Source organism: Mesoplodon densirostris, chromosome 18, assembly GCF_025265405.1.
Source record: "Mesoplodon densirostris isolate mMesDen1 chromosome 18, mMesDen1 primary haplotype, whole genome shotgun sequence".
Taxonomy (NCBI): domain Eukaryota; kingdom Metazoa; phylum Chordata; class Mammalia; order Artiodactyla; family Ziphiidae; genus Mesoplodon; species Mesoplodon densirostris.
Window position 1 is genome coordinate 36,454,968 of NC_082678.1, and position 25,034 is coordinate 36,480,001.

The 25,034-nt window shown below is 57.3% G+C and overlaps 1 protein-coding gene and 1 pseudogene across 5 annotated transcripts in view; one reads left to right on the plus strand and one right to left on the minus strand.

The window, feature by feature from the left end:
* EPN2 (epsin 2) overlaps positions 1–25,034 on the plus strand; it is a 67,269-nt gene that overhangs the window by 18,976 nt on the left and 23,259 nt on the right. The window contains exons 1-2 of one of the 5 annotated variants that reach the window (XM_060082651.1): positions 11,590–11,710; positions 12,870–13,632. In XM_060082651.1, the coding sequence (XP_059938634.1) occupies positions 13,038–13,632 (595 nt within the window). In that variant the 5' untranslated portion in view covers positions 11,590–11,710; positions 12,870–13,037. Of the gene's footprint in view, positions 1–11,589; positions 11,711–12,869; positions 13,633–25,034 lie in introns of those variants that run through there. The other 4 variants (XM_060082647.1, XM_060082649.1, XM_060082650.1 and 1 more) reach the window with 4 other exon arrangements.
* On the minus strand, positions 7,103–11,473 carry LOC132479219 (peroxiredoxin-1-like; annotated as a pseudogene).

Sequence of the window (25,034 nt, forward strand, 5' to 3'; positions counted from 1 at the left end):
CTCCGTCCACGCGGCTTTTTCAGGTCGTCATCTGTGGGGCCTCGAAGGCCGCCACTGCGCTTCCCGGACGAGGTGACCACCCGTGACGCTGGGGCCAGCCATCTTTCCGCTCCGACCAGCTGTTGTTTTTAAACCGCATCGGTATCGTAGGCCGTGTGTCCTGCTCCACAAGACGTCTGTGGGTCCTGGACTTGGGCGTCAGGTGAGGGTGGGGAGAGCCGCTGAGATCGGGGGCGGCGTGTGAGCAGGTGGGGTTGAGTCGTTCCTTCCCGCGGCAGATGTATGCCCGGCTCCGTGCCAGGCCCTGTGAGGCAGCCCAGTGTGCAGACAGTCGGGGCCTCTGTCCCCCGAGAGCCCGCAGTCCAGAGGTCGGGGGAGGAAGGAGGGAGATGCGGGGGAGGGCCGGAAGCCGGCTGCGCGGGCTGGGGGCGCTCAGGGAAGGGGAGGTGGTGGCGCCGGGCTCAGTGTCCTGCCATGGGGGCCTGGGCCTCCACGCAGCAGGCCTGGGCGGGCCGTGTGCTCCCACACAAGGGTGTCTGAGCTGTTGGTCGGTGTAACTAGGACACGTGCATCTCTCCCAGCCTGAGGCTGGCTTCTTGCCACATCCTCTGGACTCCCTGCATCCCTGTCAGTTAGCACCGCTCCCTGAGACCCTCAGCTCTAGCCTCCCGTACACTGGATGGTTCTCCTGTGTCTCTGCCCCGCTCCTGGCCCTTCTTGGACTTCACTGATGGCCACTTGCCTCCTCTAACTTGCGCCCTCATCCCTGCTCTCCTGGGCTCCTCCAGCGCCCCGCCCAGCCCTCGGTACCAGCTGTCCCTTGGCCGTCTCCATCCTCCGCGCCTGTCCTGCCAGCACCTCCAGCTACGTTCGTCTGAAATAAAACTACTTGCTCTGCCTTCTCCTGAAACCGGCTCACCCTCCGCACCTTGACATCCTGCCATTCCCGCTGGCCTCTGGTGTGGGCGTCTGCGTGCTGCCACCCCCGCCCCGCAGCCTGCCTGCTGCGGCTCCATCAGGACTGCAGAAGCCCCGCCTCCGCGGCGCCACCTCTCTGCCCCCAGACATGCAAACCGACTCCAGTAGCTTTGACTGCAGCAGTGTATCTTAAAATAATTTTAAGTGGTAGCAGTTGAACATTACTCATCTTAATAGTTTTTTATTTACAAAATGCCATGGTGCCTTTGGTGGTTCCTCAGAAAGTTAAACAGAGAGCTACCACGTGACCCAGCAGCCCTGCTCCTTGGTACCTGCCCTGGAGAACTGAACACACGCGTCCACACAAAAACTTGTATGCAAAGTTCACAGCAGCGTTAAGCATAATGGCCAAGAAATGGAAACAACCCAGGTGTCCTCCAGCTGACAAGTGGGTAAATAAAATGTGGTCTATCCATACGATGGAAAATTACTCCTCCGTAAAAAAGAATGAAGTACTGGTGGATAGTGCAGTGTAAATGAACCTTTAAAATATGCTAAGTGATGGGGCTTCCCTGGTGGCACAGTGGTTGCGAGTCCGCCTGCCGATACAGGGGACACGGGTTCGTGCCCCGGTCTGGGAAGATCCCACATGCCGCGGAGCGGCTGGGCCCATGAGCCATGGCCGCTGAGCCTGCGCGTCCGGAGCCTGTGCTTCGCAACGGGAGAGGCCACAACAGCGAGAGGCCCGCGTACCGCAAAAAAAAAAAAAAAAAAAAAAATATATATATATATATATATATATGTGTGTGTGTGTATATGTATATATGCTAAGTGAAAGGAGCCAGACACAAAGGCCACATACTGTGTGATTTCATGTATGTGAAATGTCCAGAATAGGTGAATCCACAGAGACAGAAAGCAGGCTGCTGGTTGCCTGCTGGGGGCTGAGTGAAAGGAGGAGTGGGTGGTGACTGCCGACATGCAGGGTCTCCTTGGAGGGATGAGAACGCCCACCTGGCCACGGTTATCCAACACTGTGAGGGTGCTAAATTGAGTGTGAATTGTACACTTTAAAGGGGTGAATTTTATCTCTAAAAACAAATAGAAATATAAAAACAAAACAATAGAAAAACAACCCGTCCCCTAAATGCCGTAATACCTGATCACCCATGATACGGTGATACCTAATTTCATGTACGTTATTACTTAACGCAGGTATTTGAGTTTAAAAGTAAATTGATTTAGGGACTTCCTTGGCAGTCCAGTGGTTAGGACCCAGCACTTTCACTGTCGAGGGCCTGGGTTTGATCCCTGGTCCGGGAGCTAAGATCCCACAAGCTGTAAGGCGTGACCAAAAAAAAAAAAAAAATGAAGAAAAATATTAAGCAAACAGTAGTGCAGCTTACAATAGAATGAAGGAGAGAATTCCTAAGACAGCACCTGGCACATTGGAGACGCCCTGTGAGTGTTAACCATTATTACTGTTACTTGGAGGATTTGACAGAAATCTGGAAGGTGAGTGACCGAGGTCGGCAGGTCCAGATTCCTTAGCGCGCCGAGTGAGGCCCGCAGACGTCCCCACGCCTCGTCACCGCCTCCCTCGTGCCCTGCGGTCGACCCCCCATCCTCCCGCGGCTCTGCCTTGGTTGCGTGGATGTCCCAACCCAGATGAGGAGCCGCATCGTACGTTTGTTTCCCCATGAGCACCGTCCTTTAAGCACCGAGTGTGTGAAAAGTGCTTGTTGAATCTAGTATCAGCTAAACCGTTCATCTCTCTTTGCGCTGTGATGATGAAATGATGTTATAAGAGCAAAAGTATTTTAAAAATACAGTTCAGAGGACACTTGTACACCCTGTGGAGTAGTTCTGCTCCCAGGAACGTGGTCTAGAACACTTGGTGCACGAGTCCCAGGGGACGCATGTGCACACACGAGCACTGTTCACGGTGGCGAAAAGGTGAACTCGGTCTAGGTGTCCACGGACAGGAGAGCGAGTGGGGAGACTCTTACACGTGAGCACAGGCAGCTGCCATACAGCAGGGACGCGGATGAGCCACCCCAGGCCCGCAGCCACATGTGTGGACGAGTCTCAGACACTTAGCATGGACGCCAGAGCAGGTTGTGGCAGTGGTACAGCATGTGTGGTAAGGTCATTTTCTTTTTTAAAAAGCGCAGGACGGAGGAACTCAGAACCCGAGCTGTTTGCTGGGGTGGGCGAGGGGGAAGGGGCCTGGGTGACAGGGGTGCCTCATCTGTGCCCCACATGTGGTTGGCGCTTCTGCTTTTGTATATGCCAACAGCATGTCACAAACACTTAAGACGACAGAGGAGCGGCTGGAAGAGCTTCGGGCGGGTGCGCCTTTTCTGGGCCGACCGTGATATTTGAGATCCTGGTGAGTGTTGCAGAGTAGCACCCTGGGCAGGTCTCCAGCAGAGGGGAGGAAGGGGAGTTGCACTTTTATTCTGAACCAAAAGAGGAAGCTTACCTTTCATCACCGAGACCCGGTTTTTCCTGGTGGTGTTTCAGTTGGCGGCTGTTTTAAAGGAATAATCTGTGTTCTTGGGTTGTTACAGCCCGTGTGGCTGATTTAGTAGAAGGCATGGTTATAGCCAAAGAGGTACCATTTCTTAAGGGTGTGAGTTCTGAAGGGCTAATTTTTTTAAAAATTTATTTATTTATTTATTTATTTATTTTTGGCTGTGTTGGGTCTTTGTTGCTGCGCATGGGGTTTCTCTAGTTGCATTGAGCCGGGGCTACTCTTTGTTGAGGTGCGCAGGCTTCTCATTGTGGTGGCTTCTCTTGTTGCGGAGCACAGGCTCTAGGTGTGCGGGCTTCAGTAGTTGTGGCACACGGGCTTCAGTAGTTGTGGCACACGGGCTTCAGTAGTTGTGGCACACGGGCTTCAGTAGTTGTGGCACATGGGCTTCAGTAGTTGTGGCACGCGGGCTCAGTAGTTGTGGCGCACGGGCTTAGCTGCTCTGCGGTATGTGGGATCTTCCCACACCAGGACTCGAACCCGTGACTCCTGCATTGGCAGGCGGATTCTTAACCACTGTGCCACCAGGGAAGTCCTCCAGAAAGGCTAATTTTTAAGTCATTTTGGAGTCTCTGGTACCTGAGGCTCCTACCCTGCCGGATTTCGTCGTGTTGCCATCTGTGGGACCTGACATGTCCCAGGGTGAAGCTTTCTTGGGAGAGCGTTAAAGGCCCCCTTCTTTGTGGGCTGCAGTGGAAGGAGCTGGGAGCACCAGGGTCTGATCCCAGGACAGCACCACATTGCTCAGAACTAGCGTCCGCACGTGGGCGGGGCCTGGGCCCCTTCCGGTTCCAGCATCTTTGCTCCTGCCCGCTTGGTTTGGTGAGCTGGACAGGATGTCCTGTGGCCAGCTTAACAGGGGGTAGGAAAACAGTAGCTTCTCTGCCATCTTTTGGCCTCTTCAGCACCTAGACAGGAGGGGCCCTTCTAGGCCTCCGTATTCAGTGAGTAAAAATTCATTGTTCTCGTGACTTTGAGCCTTGGATTTGTCTGAAGCTAAACAGAATAAGAATAGAGATTAAGAGGGTGGGACCAGAAGCCAGAGGTCTGGGATCAAATCCTGGTCCTACCACTTGCTGGCCTGTAGCTTAGGCCAATTACTTAACCTCTCTATGCCTCGACTTCCTCGCCCATGAAATGAGGATAAGAAGAATAATTACTCCTCGTAGAATTCTTACAAGGTTCAGGGAGTAGGTACGCCTGGCATACAGTCAGGGGTCAGTCAGGATTCTCCAGTTTCTGTTTAGAGAGCGTCTTCTATTTTCGGTTTCTATTCTAAGCCTGTGCTCTTACGATGACTGCTAGTATCAGAGAGTTAGCACGTCTGAGACCTTGCTTGGAAATGCCAGCCACACGGGGGAAGAGCTGGAGCCGGTGCCCATGTTTAAAGGTTGTGCGTGTGGTCAGGCACCTTCTGCCCAGTGCATTCTCCCTGGGCCCTTGATGCTTCCATAGGCTTGTCCCCCCGCCGTGGACGCTGTCTCCAGGCTGTCCTCGGGAGGCTGCTGAGAAGCACCCTCAGAGGCACACTCAGCTTGGCACAGCCGGGAGCAAGCAGGTGTCTGGATCCCTGTCACACAGTGCTGAGCAGCGGCCATCCTCACTGCGTCCCCTGGCCTCCGGTCACTGCTGGAAAGGCAGGGTGTAGGTCCCTGTGGCTAGACAGGAGACGTCCATCCTCTCCTTGCACGCTGCCCAGGCTGCTGCTCCTGAGCCCAGGCTGGCGGGGCTTCGGGGCCTCCACTCCCCTCGGAGCGTGCTCGGTGCAGGCTTGTCCATCCCTGTCCTCGGGTCTGGCGTCGTGAACTTTTAACCATGTAGTTTGGTTTTGTGTGTTTGGTGAGTGGAGCAGCTGTTCTGCCCCGAGTGACAGAGATCCTGAGGGAGACTGAGTGGGAGACTGGCCCCAGGTGTGAACCCTGGTGTCTGAGTAGGGAGGGCGGGGGTGCTGTTTTCCTTTCTTTTCCTCTGTGTTCATTCACTCAGTGCACATCAGAGCGCTCCCGGGGTCGGGCTCCGTCCTCGGCGCCGAGGACACAGTGGTGAGGAGGGGCAGGGCCCGGCGCTCACGGGGGGGTGGGCAGACAAACGGGGCATAAGCAGGAAGCTGTCCAACAGAGAGAGGGGCTCCGCCGCACATGGAAAGTGGTGACTTGAGAGTGACGCGTGGTACCGGGGAGGCAAGGTCTAAGCTGACAAGAAAGAGCCGGTGTAGCGGCAGTGCCGGGAGGCGGCAGGTGGAGGAGACAGCAGGTGGAGGCAGGTCGTTCCCGGGACCAGGGACACGACGGGGAAGAGGGCACAGCACGTGGGCGGCACATGAAGAGCTCACCCTCCCAGTGCGCCTGTCTTCTGGTCTCTGGGGCTCTGGTGCACCCCCTCGCGGCCTGGTCCGGGCCTGTGAGGACCTGTGGACATCAATCGTCACTCCCTGAAGCCGTGGGAGCCCCCTTCCTGCACGGCCGCGTTGGGAGAGTCAGACGTGACCTCCCGGCCCTGCTGGTTTAAGGGCCGAGGTGAGCAACTGCCCCTTCTTGTCACGGCCTTGGTTTGCACTTACACAGCATGCAGGCACCTGTTCCTTACCCGCGCGGGCTTCCTCTGGGCGAGCATCTTGAGCTCCTTTTGAGAACAGTGTCAGGTCGCTGCTGAGCCTGAAACCGGGTCTGTGGGATTCTGGCTGCGGGGTCCACAGCCCCCCCCTTTGGCTTCCGCTCTCCCGCGGGCTCCTCAGGACATGGCGACAGCCCAGCACTTAGCGCCACCACAGTGACCAGCCAGGTCTAAATTAAGCATGAAATCATGGGAATTCTAAATTTTCCCATGTAGCTCTTTTTTTTTCCCAAATGGCTCAAGCGGGAAAATTCTACTGATCAAACTGTAATCCGTCGCTGGGCCTGCCCGGTGGGGTGGGTATGAAGCCGTCAGTTGCCGCCCCCCCCAGTCTCTGGGTGGCATTGCCACCTACCATTAGTGGGTATTTCTGGTAGCAGAGTCACAGCATGTTAGAATGGAGACTCTGGCCCGGGGGGCCCATGTGTGCAAGCTGCCTTCCTTGGAGGGGGGCCGTGTTGTGACGGCTGCCCTTCATACTCCACGGTCCCCAGGAAGCCGCACAGGCCAAAGAAACATCCACCACTAGGCTTCTTGCCGGAATTCTAGCCTCTGTGGCTGACCTGGGGCAGGGGCTGCCCGTGACACCACGGAGACGGCAGGGAATTGAGCCACTTGTCAGAAAGAGGGCCTGGGAACGGGAGGGTTGGGCAGGTCGTCTAGTCTGGTCTGCCCCGCCACTTTAGGAGCGGGAGGCCAGGCCTGGCCTGATCCCCGCTTTCCCAGCTTCTGGTTCTGTGTGCTCTACCGCTCCACGCTGTTTGCTTTCTGGCTGGATTTTTTTTTTTTTTTTTTCTCCTCAGCTCAAGTTTAATAAAACTACAAAAGACCAAAAGCGATACCCTACTACTATATACATCAGTTTGCTTGCCCCATAATACAGCTCAGGCCGTTCCCTCCAGAGGAAGAAAGGCTGGCCTCCCCAACCCCTGCCGGAAAGGCCTGTCCTGCCCCATACCACATCTGGGCCGAGTGTAAGGCTTGTGTTTTAAGTGTGACAGTAGTACAAACGAGCTTTTGTTCTCATGGCCACACCTACTGCAGCCTGGCCCTAAAGTGGCCCAGTGCTCCCTTCTGCTTAGAGAAGTATTCTTGGCTCTTCTGGACATCAGGCTCGATGGTATCACTGCCAGGCTTCCAGCCAGCTGGGCGCACTTCCCCATGTTTGTCAGTAAACTGGAAGGCCTGAACTCGTCTCAGTGTCTCGTCCACAGAACGACCAACAGGAAGGTCACTTATGGTGATCAGTTGAAGGATACCTTTATCATCAATAATAAAAAGGCCCCCGAATGAGATGCCTTCATTGGCCTTTAAGACCCCATGGTCCTGAGCAACGGTGCGCTTGGGGTCTGATATCAACCGAATGTTCTTGGGTCCCAGTCCTCCTTGTTTCTTGGGTGTGTTGATCCATGCCAGGGGACAGAAGTGAGAATCCACAGAAGCACCAATCACTTGGCAGTTGAGTTTCTTACGTTCCTTTGCCCCATCACTGAAAGCAGTAATCTCTGTGGGGCACACAAAGGTGAAGTCAAGAGGGTAAAAGAAGAACACAACCTATTTCCCTTTGTAGTCAGATAGGCTGATATCTTTGAACTGACCATCTGGCATTACAGCAGTTGCTTTGAACTGGGGGGCACGGTGCCCGATTTTGGCATTTCCTGAAGACTTATTGCTATCAGCGGTTCTCACAGACAAACCACAGAGGACAGTCAGGAAGGAGACACGCTGGCCGGATTTTTTAAGAATGTTGTCTGTGGTTGGTCATTTGCAAAGCTACTCTGAGGAGTGGCAGAGGTGGGGGAGCGTTAAGGGACTCTTTGTCCTCTGTGGCACGTTTGTGCATCCACGTGGTCCAGCCGTCAGGGTGTTTGATCCTCGACCCTGTGAGGGAGGTGCAGCTTGTCACATCCCCATTTCTAAGTGACTGCGTTGTCAGATGGCCAGAACCACGTCTCCCGACCCCGGTCCTTGCTTCACATCATCTTTTAAAATGACCACGTTTCAACACCTGTGTAATCTGTGCCCAGGGCCGCTCTTCCCAGAGACTGAATGATTGGCCACATTGGTAAAGAAAAACGAAATTCCTCATGTGTGTTTTCAGTACTGATTTCTACTTTTAGAAAAATCAAGAACAGGTAAAATCATAGGAGAATGTCTGACATTGAATTTTCCTGTGCTTGTTGCACGACTGTCTTGTCTTGGGAGAAGCCCCCAGGTGGCTCTTTGGGGGGGTGGTTAGAGGTGGCAGGGGTCATCCAGCATGGGGGCAGGGCCGTCAGACCCCACTACAGCCAGTTCACTGGCACCCCAGGGCTCTTCCTGTGTGGGCCGTTTCACTGTACCTGCTTTATCATCTAGAAGTTAAGTCTCATGTTCGTTTTTGCAATTCTTTCAGTATATGAATGCAAAGTTTTCTTGAAGCCCACTTTTGGGATAGAGATATGAAATTTGATTTCTCTACCCAACAAGGAGTCATTGGGATATGGATGCCATGTTCAGTGAGTGAGGAGGACATTTCCTTTTCTGGCTGGCCCTCCGCTCCCCACCCCCGTGGGTGTGAAGGCTGTCACCTGCCTTGAGAAAGTCACAGGAGGCTGCCAGGTGCAGATAGTGTGAGCTGCCGTCTGGGGGGCATTCATTCAGTGGCATCTACTGCTTGTGACTGGCCTGGCCTGTGACTGTTAGGTCTGGGGAGGCGAGGGGCATTTTGCTGCCTTTCCCTCACAGCTGGTCCTGGTCCCTGATAATGATCCCTGATCCCTGAAAAGCCCCCAAAATCTCTGTGGGGGTTTGGTGGAAACCCCGACCAACTGCATCTTCTTCGCGCCTGGCCAGCCATGCCCCATCACAGAAGCATGATAGCCGAGGCACACGTGGACTTTGACCAGGGACCCACCTGGACTGCAGGACCAAGGAGAGCTTCTCCCTCCCACAGTTGGTCCGGGACTCTAGATTTGGAAGGAATTTCCCCACCCAGCTGTGCAGGCCCTCGGAGCATGTTTTTATGGAATTCTTCTTGCCTCCAGGGGCATCACTCTAGCCTTGGAATTTTTTGTTTGTTTTTTTTAGTTTTGTTCTATTTGCTGTTTTATTCAGTCTATTTCTAGTCTCCACTATCTGTCGAATTCTGGTCGTGTTTTCAGATATGCCGGAATTTTTCTGCCCTAGCCTGTCCTTGGCAAATGTGATCCACTGGTTACTTTATGGTCACCATTATAAGCTGCTCTCGAAAAAGAGTGGTGATCCCAGAGTTCGGCTGGGATGCCTGCGTGTCGAGGACTAAGGGATGCAGCTCCTCTGTCGGCCTGGGCTGTGGGTCAGCTGTGACCGGGGGCCTGGTTGGAGTCCCTGCACCTGTCTTGGAGGCTCTGAGTGTGCTCTTTGGCTGTTGCCCAGGACGGAGCGCACAGGCTGCAGCTTACACGTGGCCACGAGGGCTCCTGCAGCTGTGAAGCACAGGGTACGGGGCTTCGGGCCCAGGTGGGCCCACAGGTTCAGGCCCTGTCCTGCTCTGGCTCCATCCCTGGCTCCTGCTTGCTGCTGTGCAGGCTCAGCAAGCTGGAAACGGAAGGCAAATTGAGGAGGAAAGTTTGGACAGTGGAGCCTGCGAGCTGTTCAGAAAAGAGCGAGAACAGAAGAGAACTCAGGTCTGGGTGTGCACTTGGGGAGGGTCGTGGCTTTGAGGGGAGCCCTGGCAGGTGTTTGCTGTCAGGAAGATGTCTGGGCGTTTACAGTCAATCCTGGGGTTGAGGGGGGAGGTTGTAAAATGGGAAAACGAGGTCTGAGGTCTGCGGGGCGAGTGGGATGGACCCACAGTGCCCGCATCCTCCGTTGAGGGCCCAGGAGGCCCCTCACAGCGTCAGAGACTCACCTGCAGTCTCAGGTGAGGCAGGCGTGGAGCAGGTGGGCCCTGAGGATGGTTCCTCGGAGGCACCTTTGGGGCCCCTTCCCCTTCAGGGATTGCTTACCCCCATCTCGCCCTTTCTGTAGCTTTAGGAAAACAGCACGCAGCTGTTCACAGTACATTCCTGTGCTTTCTCTGACTGTAACAAGTATTTCATTAGCTTTTCCCCTCTCAAAGCCAAAGTATTTCAGAGAGACTGCTAACAGGTGTCCTTGCAAGTTGGGCCGTAGCCCCTCTTTCTCAGCTGTCCGGGTTCCTTTCCCAGCCTGGGTCCGGGAGGGCGGAGGCACCCAGCCCGCGCTTGCGGGAACGGCTGCCTTTTCTCTGCCACCAAAGGCCTGGGAGGCTCGGGGGGTGCCCTGGCCGGGCCTCGCGGCCTCCCCCGGGAGGGCACCAGCCTAGAGGATGGGCAGCAGAGCCCGACGCAGCATCTCTCCCCCAGGACGTGGTTTCTTTTCATTACATCTTTAACCATTTGAGGCCTGTTTACCAGGACCGTCGCTCACGTGCTTCCTCGGAGTGCCTCCTGACCTGGAGGAAGGTGGCCAGGGTCTCTCCAGCCCCACCTGCTTCTCCGAGGAGCAGAGCGCTCATGCCTGCCGAGGCCCCAGTGGGTGATAGACAAAGTGCCGGGTGGGCCTGGGCCCTGGGGACTTCGGGTGACTGCTGTGACGTTGGCGAGCGTTTGCTCTGGGACGTCAGAGCCCTTCCCCTTGGAGGCCCGTCCTCTCGCCAGTGTGGATGGCCAGCCTGGTGACATCACGCACGCGGGTCCCCATCAGAGCACCTGGCCCTGGTCCTGGGACACACGGCAGAGGGCTTGTGAGAGCCGGTCGGTCAGTGAGGGGGCAGGCTCTGCCCACCCACGTGGAAGCCTGTGCGCTCTGTGGCTTCAGAAGGAAGCAGGCTTCCTTGCCTGCTGAGGGGCACGTGTGCAACTGTCACTAGGGTGGGCTTCTGTGCTCCCCCTGTCCGCTGGCTCCCTGTGCGGACTGGGCATTTCCTGCGGCTTCCCCTCCCGACACTTCTGTTCCCTCACTTCTGAGGCTGTGGATGGGGCCGGTGGGGGCTGTCCGTCATCCCTCTGGCAGGAGCAGCCCAGCGTAGGGGCCGCGGCGAGACAGCGGGTCCTCCCTGGGGGCCCGGGCTCCCCGTCTGCACCAGGGCCGGAACGATCCTTACCTGGAAGGCTTTTTGTGGCCCGAGGCCACCCGGCTCCTTCCCAGGCCAGAGGCCCAGAGGCAGCTGGGGTGGGGTGGAGTGTGGGGCAGCTGTTGGCTTTGTCCCGGCCCGGCTGCACTGCTCTGTCCTTGGCGGCCCCTGTGGGCTCTGGGCCTGGCTCCTCCTTCTCGAGGAGAGGAATCACCCAGCAGCCACTCCCCTGCCGCCTCCCGGAAGTCTCCCCCTCTGAAGACCTCCCTGAAGGTTACTTCTGCAGAAAGTGCTTTCTGTGCCTGCCTTTGTGGCCCCCAGCAGCCAGCTGAGTTGTTCTGGATTTGCATCCTCAGATGCCTTGCGCTCACCTCTGTCCCCTGCCAGACTGTGCCTTCCTGAGGGAAGAGACACTGTTTCTAATCTGTTTCATAAATCTGTCAGCAGGTGTTTATTATCCACGTCAGGCACAGTGCTGGGTGCTCACTGGTGACCAAGCCAGGTGGGATCCCCACACTCTGGGCCAGAGCCCGTGGCCAGAGGAGTGGCCCTCACTCCAGCTCTGCAGAAGTTTCTTCCCTGGAGAGGTGTGTTTGTGGCAAAGGGCTGGGTGTCCTGTTAATGTGTAACCCTCAGTTTTCTCCTCTGTGAAGTGAGGAAATTGGGGTAGAACCAGATTATTTGTAAGGTTGTACTGCACAGCTCGGGCCAGATGCCGGAGGCTTTTGAAAGCCTGGTGGAGGGCCCGAGCCCTGCTCTAGAAGGGGAGTTGGGAGCCTTTATAAGAAGTCAGAAGAGGTGGTCACGGAGAATCCCCCGCAGCTAGAAGCGTGGTGCCCAAGCCAGTGTAGACAGGCATTAGATTGTTCTAGCTGGCTTTTGCCTGGCGGTGGAAGAAAAATACAATCAAAATACAATCAGGGAAAAAAAGAAAAAAAAAAAACAAAAAACAATCGGGGACTTTCCTGAGAAGCCACCGCAATGAGAAGCCTGCGCACTGCAACGAAGAGTAGCCCGCCCTCTCCACAACTAGAGAAAGCCCGTGTGCGGCAACGAAGACCCAATGCAGCCAAAAGTAAATCAAATCAAATAAATAAATTTATTAAAAAAAACACAATCGCAGCAGAGCCGATCCAGTGGAAGTGTTTTGAAAATAGAACAGTAGTTACAGTGTTACTGCTTTCCTTCCAGAGGCTTAAACTTAAGTTTAAACTTTATTTCTTTTTTTTTTTTTTAAAGTTAACCATTGTTAAAATTTATTTATTTTTGCTGTGTTGGGTCTTCGTTGCGTGTGGGCTTTCTCTAGTTGCAGTGAGCAGGGGCTACTCTTCATTGAGGCGTGCGGGCTTCAGTAGTTGCAGCACAAAGGCTCAGTAGTTGTGGCTCACGGGCTCAGTAGTTGTGGCTTGCAGGCTCTAGAGCGCAGGCTCAGTAGTTGTGGCGCGTGGGCTCAGTTGCTCCACAGCATGTGGATCTTCCTGGACCAGGGCTCGAACCCATGTCCCCTGCATTGGCAGGTGGATTCTTAACCACTGCGCCACCAGGGAGGTCCCAAACTTTATTCGTTTTTAACTTGTAATATCGATCTCATCTTAGTTTTGAAGGGAAGATGGCATCTCTTTTGTCCTTGAGGGCTGGAGGACGTCCACTCACCGCCCCGGCTGACCAGCGCCTGCTGTTTGCAAAATGCTTGCCGTCCCGGGGGTGGGGGGCTCGTGCACAGTAATGTTTGTCTTCTTTCTCTAGGTCATGGCTTCCGGCTTCTCGGACCTGAGGCTCCAACAGAGGAAATGACCATCAGGGACCCTGCTCCAGACCCATTACGGAGACTGAACCTTCACGGGGTGCGAACCTGCCTGGGACAGGGAAGCTTCTCTCTTTGAAGGGCTTTACATTTGTCACAGAAAAGTAAAGATGACGACTTCGTCTATCAGACGGCAGATGAAAAACATCGTGAACAATTACTCGGAAGCTGAAATAAAAGTCCGGGAAGCCACCTCCAACGACCCGTGGGGCCCGTCCAGCTCCCTGATGACGGAGATCGCGGACCTGACCTACAATGTGGTGGCCTTCTCGGAGATCATGAGCATGGTGTGGAAGCGGCTCAACGACCACGGCAAGAACTGGCGGCACGTGTACAAGGCGCTGACGCTGCTCGACTACCTCATCAAGACGGGCTCGGAGCGCGTGGCCCAGCAGTGCCGCGAGAACATCTTCGCCATCCAGACCCTGAAGGACTTCCAGTACGTCGACCGCGACGGCAAGGACCAGGGCGTCAACGTGCGCGAGAAGGCCAAGCAGCTGGTGGCCCTGCTGAAGGACGAGGAGCGGCTGAAGGCCGAGCGGGCCCAGGCGCTCAAGACCAAGGAGCGCATGGCCCAGGTGGCCACCGGCATGGGCAGCAGCCAGCTCACCTTCGGCCGGGGCTCCAGCCAACCCAACCTGTCCACCAGCTACTCGGAGCAGGAGTACGGCAAGGCCGGGGGGTCGCCGGCCTCCTACCACGGCTGTGAGTAGTGGCCGAGAGCTGGGCACTGGGGCTGAGCCAGAGCTCGCGGCCCCTCCGTTCTCGCTGCTGGCAGCCAACAGCAGCGCCCTCAGTCCGCCTGGAATTACGGTCCCAGAGGTGCTTTGGGCCCCTGGGCCGCTCTGGCTCGGCGGTCCTGAGACCCTCTGCTGCTCTGGGCTCTGACTCTGTTTGCGTGGGCAGGGCTGGCCCTGGGGGGACGGGAGGCGGGTGTGGAGGCCAAGGGGCAGGTCTGCAGCGAAGGGCCTGGCCTGCTCCTGCGGCCTAGCAGTGGGGGTTGGCTGTTCTGGATAACCTGCTTTCTTTAATCTCATATTCACTGTCTTTCTAATGATTGGGCTGTGGGTCTCCTGACTGGCTCAGTGTCTGTTCTGCTTGAGCATCTTGGGGTGAGGTGGCGTGTGTCTGCCTCACTTGTAGAGGGAGAGGGCAGAAGCCTCTGCAGTAGCCGGCGTGGGTGAGGCCTTCCCTGCCTGTGGTCGAGAGTGGTTTGGTCGCACGGCTGGGTCTGTGCTGGCTGGGGCTGCTCTGTTTTCTCGTTTTTGCACGTCGATGACTCTGAGTCTTTGCCCAGCGTTTGGAAGAGACCTCAAAAAATAGAAGTGGTGTTCAGGGCTGTCGGAAGCTGGGCCGCGAGCCACGTTGGCATCCTTGTCATTTGCCGACGTGGTCCCTGGAATGGCGCCCCTCTGCTTTCGCAGTGTGGTGGCCAGGCGGGGGTCCTGGCAGCCTGTGGGCTGGGGGATGCAGAAACTGTCTCTTCCGGCTGTGAAAACAAAAGTGCAGGTCACTGTACCCATTGTTTTTCGAATAAGTAACACTGTCAGCATACATAAAACTTTTTTTTTTTAAGGCAGTTGTTTGCAGTTTGACAAACTGCTGTCGACCTTGCTTAGTTCAGCAGGTTTCAGTAGCATTTTGAGAAGCGTCAAATAGGAGATTTGCATAGTAAGGTCAGACTCCCTGCCTCTAAGAATTCTCAGTGATTGTCAAGCTCAGAGAGGCCAGCCTTTCTTGTCCCACTTCTGGTTCCTGTCGTTTTCCCACTTAGTTTGAACTGCTCTGCTTAGGCAAAGTCTGTGACCTTCGTGAAACCCCTTGAAAGAAATGGAACCTGCACCCCAGGGGCTCTAGGGGCTGCCCCTGCGCTAGGTTGCACCATAAAAGGAAGATTGCCCTTAAGAAACGAAGTGGTGTGTTTCCCTCAGGGAGCCCCTCTCCACCCAAGAAAGGCCCCTGCAGGTGGGCTGAGTCCCGGGCCCCAGGCCTCCTCTTGGGGAAGTGGCCGCGTATGGGCGCTGGGGGCTGCTCCTCTGGCGTGCCTTTTGTGGTCATTGTCGTCTAGGTGAGGTGGCTGCCCGTCCATCGGTCCGAGGGTGTTCCCGGGCAGGGAGGAGTGGGTGGGGCCTCGGGTCCGGTCCTGCCGGCCTTGGCCTCCCCCGCCCTCCCCGGCGCTGCTGTGGTCCTGGCTCATCCCCTGAGACCCTGAGCTCGAGCTGCATGTTCAGAGTCCATTTGCTGGGCTCGGCCTCTGCTGCTGCCTGTCCCTCTAACAGCCTGTCACTGTGTGTTTGTGTGTGTCCGTGCCCCACAGCACCGGAGGCCTTGCTGTGTCCCCAGCACCGCACAGAGGCCCTACAGGGTCAGAGCAAGGAGCTGCTGCTGCTGAGCCAGCGCCCGCCCTTCCTGCCCTGCCCGCCCGTCCCGGGGCTGTCCTCCTGCTGCGCTGGAGTTGGGGCCCAGCCCTGCCTCACTTGGGCCCGGTGGCCTGGCCTGCGGCTGTGCGCACTTGCCATCCCTCAGTGCAGCCAGGGCTCTCCCCGCCTCCCGAGGCCCTGTGTCCTCCCCTCTCCCCAGAGCCCGGCCCTGCACTCCCTTGCCCCTCGCCCGGAGTCCTGCCAGGGCCTCAGGGGGGGCTGCTGTTCACCTAAGGTCTGGAGGACCGCTGGGCTCTCCCTGCGTCCCGCTCCCTGAGGAATTGGAGGGGGTCATGCTGGCCGCAGACCCGGGCGTGGGGAAGACCGGGCCGCCTGGCTGCAGTGTGTGGTTCCAGCCTCACCCCGCCAGGCACACCCGGGCCTCAGCGCCGGTGGCTGGGAGCCATCTCTGCAGTGCAGGGACACATGCTGGGTGTAGGACAGAATGGGATGGTTTTTGCTTCTCGGCGAACTGCCGTCCTTCCTGAGATGCCCGTGACCATGGGGAACAGAGTCAGCTGTGCTGCGATTCTAGGTCATGGTGTTTGAAGGTCCCTAACTCAATGGGTACCAAAAATGAGGCTTCTCTTTGGATTGATTAATGGTGTATCCTGGCCAGTCTCCAGCTGGTGCAGGTTAAACTGAAAACGGTTCTCAGTGTTTCCCACAAGGAAATGCTCTCAGTCTGATCTGCCTTCAGTCCCCAGGGGCCCCGCCTCAGAGAAGAAAGTCTTCCCTTCTCTTCTGCTCTTACCGGAAGGAGCGCCAGCGAGGCGCTTCCGTGCCGCTTCCCGACGACCTGGAAATGGTTCCCGCTCATCATGCCTCACACACATCGCCCCCCACCCCGGCCCCCAGGTGCCCATGTGATCGCCTTGTTGAGCTCTGGATGTTTCCTTCGCGCCTGTGCTCCCCTCACGCTCTGTACTGGACTCTGCAGGGAGGACCAGCTTTGCGCTGTCGGGAGATGGGCAGGCGTGTTTCAGAGGCTTCCCAGAAGGCCCACTGATGCGCCCGCAGGTTCCCAGTGCCCCCAGGGCCTACCCGTTGAGTAACTGGGGGGGTCTGTTTGTCTCCCCCTGGCCCCCAGCTCTCCTGGGATGCTTGCACATGAAGCCCAGGCCCGGGCCTCCCCACGCCTGGGCCCGTGGGTCCCCCCGCTCGGCGCCCTCGCACGCGCACGTCGGCAAGTTGCTCGGCCCGCAGCCCACACGGAGTTCTCTTTTCCTTCAGCTCTGGAGAAATTAAGGGTAAAATGGGTGAGCGAGTTTGTTTTTAGACAGTTTCTCAAACCCTGAATGAGTTTTAGGCAAACCCGTGCTTCGTGGTGTCACCCTTTTGAGTGCTGTCCTCCCCGTATCTCATACCCTCTCCATTGCGGGGCTGCTGGGCTGTCCCATGACCCCTTGCTGAGCCCTCACCTGACTGCCATGCATAAATGGGGGCTTGACGTGGGCCCACGGTGGCTCTGCTTTGAATACACTGGCTTGGAATCCAGCATGGAGAGTCCCACTGACCTGGCTGTCGGAAACTGGTCTCGTGAAATGTGGGCTGTGATTCAGGGCAGACTTTCGTGAGGGGCACAGGTTGGACCCCAGGCCCCGCAGGGGAGGCCTGGTGGGTGTGGTGCCGACTCTTGGCCCCGGCTGCTGCTCTGCCCACCGTGATCGTGTTTGAGGAGGGCTTCCTGTCATGAGCTGTGCCCGTCGGATCCTCTCCGGGCCTCTTCACTCCTTCCGGTCTCCCGCACACAGCTGTAGAGTTCTTTCCTTCCTCTGCAGCCCGTGGCTGCAGTTCAGTGCCCGCTTTCAGATTGCTTTCCTTGCTCTTAGCCTCCCCCTTGCTTACCCACCCCCCTCTTAGAAATGACGGCCTGATCCCGGCTCGCGGAGAGCGCCCTTCCGTCCCAGGGGTCCCTGTAGGGTCCAGCGCAGAGCCCTGGACGCACAGACAGCTCCCCCTGCTGGGTTAACCATGCTGCTGCCGGCCTTGGGCACCCACAGTCCCTCGTTCCCTCAGCAAAGGTCATTTTGAGCTCCCACCATGTGCCTCTGTCGTGTGCCCCCATCCCACTAACGGGGAGAGAGACGGTAAATGGTCGGCGTTATACTGCACGCTGCACCATGAATGCTCTGCAAACCCCAAACCCAACACAGCCCAGCGTGTGAGGAGTGGAGCGGGGGGTGGTCCGAGTGCTGGGAAGGCCCAGAACAAGCCTGGACTGAAGGAGGAGGGCTGGGCTGTGCAAGGTCTGGAAGGGCGTCCCAGGCAGGTGGAGGGTGTAGGGCTGGAGCAGTGGGCAAGGCTGGGCCTGAGGGACGGGGAGCGGCCACACGTTGGTAGATGGGTGGAGGGCCTCCGGGTCATTGGAAGCCCTTTGGCTTTTACTCAGTTAGCTGGGAGCAGGGGAGGGATTGGACCCTGCTGATGGATGGGAAGGTTCACGAGGACCCTCTGGCTCTGTGGGGGGCCAGGCGGGCCCAGGGAGGCTGGTGGGAGACCCCTGCCTTTCCCCAGGTGGGAGATGACGGTGCTGGACCTGATGGGGCTGAGGAGGCCTGGGCACACTTTAAAGGAACGGGGTGGGTGCGCCCAGGGCTGAGAGGTGGTGGCTGCCAGCCAGTGGTCGCCGGTATCGGGAAGGCAGGGCCAGCCAGCTGGCGGGGAGTGTGCCCAGACCTCCGGGGCCTTCCACCCGGCTTTGGGCCCCATGTCGGCTGATTGCTCCCAAAGGGGTTGGGCGAGGAAGTTGGCCGGAGACGGACTCACTCAGGAGCCCGTCTCGCCGGAGCCGGTGTGTTCTGCACGTCGCGGGAGCCCTGATCTTCGGTGGCAGCAGGTGTCCAGCAGAGGCCGGCGCCAGCTGTCATGTCTTCAGGTGGGAAATCAAATCAAGAGGAGGCTGGTTGGTAGCGCCAGCAGACCCTCGGAGGTGACACTTTTAGTGACACGTCTGTCCAGGCGGCAAATGTCAAAGGTGTTCGTTCTTGCCTCTTGGGCTTGGGCCCCCAGTGGGGTCTGAATGTGCTGTGGTGAGGCCTCCGCGTGGCTGGGCTGCTCGGGGCTGCAGTGCCTGCAACAGCCGGAGGCTGACGGTCCCCGTTCACTTCCTGTAGGAGGCGGCGTGCCTGGGGTCATTGGCAAGGACACAGATGGACTCGCTCCCCCAGATCCACTCGGTCGTAGCAGTGAGGCCAGGATCTGAACCCAGAGCCCTGACAAGTTTACGGTTGTGTGGTCCACCTCGTGTAACGCTGGTTACTCCACAGGGCCCTGTGATTGTCAGAGAGGGTGAGGTTGAAACAGTTGTCAGAGCTGCTGATGGGTGTTGTCAGGTAGGCTATTGATGTTGCCGTGTGCCAGGGAAGACGGAAGGTGTGGCTGCAATAGCTACATCTGTCCCTTTGTCTTTAAAGCATCCTTCGTAAAAGTGTAGGTACACAAAGTGTCGTTTTATAGACTGTCAGTAGTGGACGTGAAAAAAGCAAAGGGGGGGTTGAGTCACGCTCAGTAAGAGTTACACAGCAGGGCCATGTCTGATTCATGGCTGCTTGGTGGCCAGATTCCAATGGCCAGCTTGAAGGAAGGGGGCATTTGAAATTATAGTATAAATAAAAATAAGAGGGAAGGTCTAAGAATAATTTTTCTTTGTGTTGGAAAGTAGACCCCATAATTTATGGATAATCTCTGTATATCGCGTATTCTGTGTTTGTCTTCAGAGTACGTTTCTCTTTTATCTTCTGTCCCCTTGCACTGACAGAGCAGGAGCCTGTGCTCAGGGCCGAGTGCCTGACCCACGAGGTGCTCAGTAAGCAGTGAAAGAACGAATGCTAAATCGACCTGAATTCTCTTTCTCTTGGTGGTGTTTTGATGTGACGTGCTCATCTCCATTGGTGTCTGCCTCATTTAGCCTTTTGCAAATACACTTTGTGGGCTTTTCCAGAAATGTGGAAATGTTGTACCGTATCTTGAGACTTTGAGTTTAGAACAGTGTGATTCCTAGCTGTTAGATTTTGTCTGGTAGTAAAATGCGGTTCCCAATTTTGCCAGCTGCCCTTTCTCTGTTGCCTAAGCCACTGGCTCCTGCTGACTGCATGGGAGCTTTTAAATCTCCCAAGGCGTCCCAGAGCCCCGGTGCTATCCGGCAGGTCGGAGCCTCGGGGCGGGTGCGGGCAGCGTGGCGCTGAAGCTCCCAGGAGGCTCTGGGCCTGGTCAGCGCGGGCCCTTCCTCCCGTCGCTTCCGCTGACCACCGGCGGCCACGCTGTTTCAGAGAGTCACGGTCAGCAGGCGACTCGCCAACTTTCAGCAGCTCAAAATGGGTGTTGCAGCAGGATGAGCCTCCTCCCGTGGCCTGCTGGTGGCGAGCGTGGTCCAGCTGGCGGTGAGCGTGGTCCAGCTGGCGGTGTGGTGACTGGCCCGTTGGGCCAGTGCCCCCGTGGCCCACTTCTTCAGGTCTAACTGGTAAGCGCGGCTTGGGCGGCAAATAAGAACTCTGCTAGATCTTTCATTATAAAGATAATGCCTGTCCGTTCCCAGTGGTGTAGAAAATGCAAAAAGAAGACGGACACACTCCGTAATCTTGTCACACAGGTAGCTGTTGTTCCCATGTGGGTATATGTCCTAATGGACATGTTTTCTAAGCATTTTCTTTTCTAGGGTTGCAGACGTGTTGTAAATGCAACTTTGCATCCCTGCTTTCTGTATCATGATGTCGTCACCCCCCAACTGCCTGGCCTGTGGGAATGGGTGGTTGTTCGGCTTTGTCACGGCCGTCTGTCTGTGGGCAAAGCCAGTGGGTTCTTACTCTGAAGAGGAAGTGAAGGCCAGATCAAGACCCACATCCCCGGAGGCAGCTGTATGGACAGATCTGGATCACAGGTCTGAAGTGTGTTCCATGAGAACAGAAGGAATCTCATGCTTCATATCGTGCAGACAGTAGAAAAGTATTACACGTGTGTTGTTCCTAACCACGTGACCTTTTCAAAGCGCATTTCTCAGAAGGTGAGTGCATTCATTCGCTCACTTCATAAGCCCGAGGGTGCCGGGGCCGGCGCTGGGCAGTGAGGGCTCACGGTCGGCAGCTGAGGCCTGGCGCTCCGTGGGCTTCCAGTTCGGGAGAGGCGGACACCTTCACGGTGTGACGTGTAGTGCTCCGAGGGAGCCAGGCAGGCAGGTCCGAGGCTGTTCTAACCCTGCGTGCGGTGGGACGGGGTGCAGTGGCCCAGAGGTCACCCCTTAGCTGACTCCTTACCACCAGATTCCCAGGACAAATACTACAGTCACTGATTTTTTTTGCCTCACTTCCTGCGTGCATTTTCCGTGTTGCTACACAGCTACACTTGGCTTCAAAGGTTAAAGTTTGGGTAGGTTAGACGTCCATAAGGTGGGGACGAGGCAGTGCTCTCTCTGGGTTCCTATGTGTCCCCTGTGCTAATGTGGGCGCTGCACACACTGCCGTGCCTGAGGGAGCCGCCCCTCACAGGAGTCGCTCACCATTCCCACCCCAGTCACAGTTGTTTCCAGGTTCTCACAGTGTAAATAACCACGTGGTAAGCGTCTTTGGGCAGAAAGCCTGCTTTTCTGAGGATTCTTCATTGTCTTCAATGTAGAATTCCCAGAAGTGAGAGTAGTGGGAAAAATGTATGAACATCATTCTGTCTCTTGAAATTGGCAAATGCTTCCCCAGCGGACCAGGCCCAGGTGCAGTGCCGCCAGCCGGGGGCTGACTGTGCTCAGTTGATGGTCCCTGAGCCCAAAATGGGTGCTGAAATTTTTTGAAAGATCATTTCTAGTTTAATAGATGGAAATTTCCATCAAAACACTCATTTTAAAAGTGAGTTTCCTGTCTGTAAGTATTACCCTAAGAAACTGATGTAGGCATTTAACCTAAGTTTACGATTGAATTAAGAGAGAAATTCCGTCTTTGTTGAAGTTCCGGTGTTCGAAGCCCTCTCCTCCCTCCCGAGCGCCTGCCTGGGGAGTTGTGGGTGCGGCCCTCGCCTCAGTGCTCCCCCTGAAGGTTGACTTTCCCATGGGTGTAGACAAAGCACCAGAAACCATGGGAACCCCCGGGAAAAGGGTGAGGAGAAACAATCCCTTCCTGTTTTGGACAAGCCCTCCCTTCCCCACCTCGCCAGCTGGTGATCTCGTAATGGAGAGGGTTTCACCTGCAGCCCAGAGAGCAGCACAGACTCCCTCTTTTCTCTCAGGCAGAGGATGGGCCTTAAGTCCTGCCAGCAGATGACAGGGCAGCCTTTTGTCTCTGCTCCGCCCGCCCCGTCCGTACCCACTGTCTCCCGCGCTGGCTCCTTCCTCCCTGGGCTTTGGCTTCCGCGTCCGTGGGCTGCGGTGGCAGCAGCCGTGTCTCAGGGTGGTGGTGATGCGTGTGTGAGCTGTGCCCTTGGGAGTCACAGCTTTGTGCTCGCTGGAAACTAAACTAGAAAATGAACACACAGGGGCCTGAGCTCCTGCTCTGTGCCTGGAACAAGGCAGGGTGGGGAGGTTCCTGGCCACAGGCGGGTCTGGGGTGTAGAAGGCATAGGTTCCCATTCTGCGGGCTGCGGACGCGGGCCTCGGGGGCCGCAGAGCACCTGCCCTGCTCTAGGTGTCCAAGAAGAACCCCTGCCCACAGAGCATCCTGCTGGGGTGGGCGAGCTGGGGCCCACGCGCGCACGCTGGGAGGCCCAGGCTCTCTTTCCTCCCTGAGGGCGGGGCAGGGGGGCGGGAGTGGGAGTGTGGTCTGAAGGCAGGAAGGAACTGGAGGATTCTAGGGCCCTCTGCGGCCAGCGGAGCAGGTGCCAGGTGTGGGGGAGGGGCTGGTGAGCCACCCTGGGGAGTGGAGGCCTGTGTGCAGGGAGGCGGGGCCTGAGACTTGACACTGGGAGAGGCCCTGACCTGGGAGCCGCCCACCGGGGCTTCAGTGCCAGAGGTGGGTCCTGTCAGCTTTGGGGGCCGGAAACCCCAAATCAGGGTGTCCACAAGGGTGTTCCGTCTGAAACCCGCAGGGGAGCGTCCTGCCTTGCGGCTTCCCTGCTTCTGCTGGTGGTGGCCCTCCTCGGTGTCCCGTGGCCTACACTGCTGCCTTCCCCTTCTGTCCACTCCTGCGTCTCTTCTCTGCTTGCGAGGACACCTGTCACGTTGGATGTCGGGGCCCACGGGCTCCAGTGTGACCTCAGCTTAACCGTTAACAAATGAATCTGCAACAGCCCTGTTTCCAAATAAGCTCTCATTCTGAACCCGGGGGTCAGGACTTCACAGCCCTGGGGCCCAGCTGTGCCCCAGCCCCCGGTCAGGGGAAGGCTCTCTGAGGGCTGAGTCTCCACTTGGGCAGCAGCACAGGCCACTTGTGGTGGGAGGGTGAGGTTGGGCTGCTGAGGGTCAGCATCATCCAGGCCAGGCCGGGCCCCAGATGTTCTCTTGTGACCTCGGGCTGGATGGTCCAGGAACATTGCCAGGTGTAATAGAATCTCAGTTAAACCCATCCAGAAACCAGCTGCTTCTCAGCTCCTTCACAGCTGCCATCCTGGCCCAAGCTCCCACCATCCTCCCTGGACTGGTCAGGTGGCATCGCTGCTCGGCTTGCACCCTCCTGAAGGCCCTCCGAGAGCCCCCGGCACCGCCAGGGCCCTTCCGTCACGGCCCTCTGGCTGCTCTGCCTATGCCAGCCTCTCCCCCTGCACCCAGGCGAAGCCCCCACCTGCTCTCTGCCTGATGTCCTTGCTGCCACCCAGGCCCCTCTGCAGTGTCTCTGTCAGACCTGAGCACAGGGCAGGCTCTCCCCACCCCGGCCCACCTCCCCTGTGTGTGTGTGTCTTGTCCCCCCTCACTGGGACACAGGCTCCGGGAGAGCAGGGACTGGCCTCAGGCCTGGAGAAGCGCCAGGCGTGGCGCGTGCGAGTGTCAAGGACCCAGCGCACAGAGCACCTCAGGGCTCTGGGAGGGCGTGGCATGGGCTCTGAGACTGGCTCTGAGTTCTCCTCCTGCTGTGAGTGGCCCTGTGACCTCTCTGGGCCCCCGTTCCCTCCTCTGTGGGAGGGACTGATGATGCAGAGCAAGGCCTTAGGTCAGCCTTCGTCCCTCATGGCTGGGGCACCTTGGCGAGCCACCTCACTTCCAGGCCTCAGCCCTGGCCTTCGGGGGTTGGGGGGCAGGACCCCGCCTGGACTGAGGGTCCAGCGAGGCGCCAGGTGTGGTACACCTGTCACGTGCCAGGCGCTCCCACAGGATCTGGTCTGATCCTCATGACAGCCCGAGGTTGCGGGGACCCTGTCTCTGTCCTGCAGGCGAGGAAGCCCAGGTGTGGAGGGATGAGCAGCAGCAGGGCCTGGATCTGGGCCCATGCTCACAGACGCCCCTCCCCCGGGAACGAAACACTAGCCTGGGTGGGGCCCACGCACAGCAGCGAGTGGATGGCCCGTGGGTGAGAGCCAGGAAAGAGCACGTGTTTATGTTTTCTGGGTGGAATCGCAAGAAAATGTCAACAGCTGTTTCCTCTGGGGAGAGGAGTGGGGGCAGGAAAAGAGGGCAGCCCTCACTTCCTTTTACGCTGAAGGATTTAAAACAGGCTCTGGCATCTCCCCTTCCCCCATCAACGTGGCGGTGAGGACAGGCTGTCATCCTACCTGGCAGAGTACACAGCAGCCGTCGGGCCCATCTCACCCCAGCCCGCGTGCCTGTCTGCCCACTGTCCTGACAGCGACTTACAGCCGACTGTCTACACGGAGGCCACCAGCAGCACGGTTGCTCGGAGGTCCTGTCCCTGCAGTCTTACTGTGCTCACGACCCTGATGTGCTGAGATGCTGGGCTGGCCGTCTCACAGAGTGGCCCGGGGTCTGGGTTTGTCCACCTGCTGCCTCAGTCCTCGCCCTATACTTCTGTGAACTGGAATCAGATGTGGAGTCTGCATGGAAAAAAGTTGGGGGGTTTTGCCAGGGCCGTCAGGTGGTGGGCGACGGGCAGGGCTTGGCCACGTCCCACCCTCCGTTATGAAGTCACACGCCCCCCTCTCGTCCTGAAGGTCACCTGGCTGTGGTGGTACTTTAGGCTCTTCACATCTTTCAGCTCTTTGGCTTTTCCACGATGTATTTATGTTTTTTTTCTCTTTCAGTGTTAACCTGGGGTGATCTGAGCTTATTTTCTCCTAATTTGCCTTGCTTGACTAAAAGCAGTCTTTCCTCTACTGCCTGTGAGCTGGGAGAGGGAGGGCCCTGGAGGGTCTCCCTGGGGAACGGGCTCAAAAGCCTCCGCTCTGCGTGGAGTGTCCTTGGTGGCCAAGGGTCATCGGTGACTTAGGAAACGGCTGGTGGAACACAGGAGGTTGTCGCCACATTGAGGAAGACCCAGTAAGCACTTTGCTGCAGTTCAGTAATGAGGAAGGAACTTAGCTGGACCGGGGAGCTGGTCACTGGGGGGCAGAAGCTGGCCCTGGGCTCAGTGCCGGCTCCCCAGCCCCTCCTTCAGAGACCGGCAGAAAGAGGAGGGCGGAGGCCCCGGCCACCAGAGCCACAGTCCTCTGCCCATGGAGGCCTGGGGCCAGAGCGGGTAACCAGTTTCTGGTTTCTGCCGTGTGAGATGGAGGGGGGCGTCTGGTGTCTGTGGGCAGAGTGGAGAGCGGTGACCTGGGCAAGGCCTGGCCCCCAGGTTGGGGGGCCGCTGTGTCTCAGGTCCTCCTGACCCCCCCCTCCCT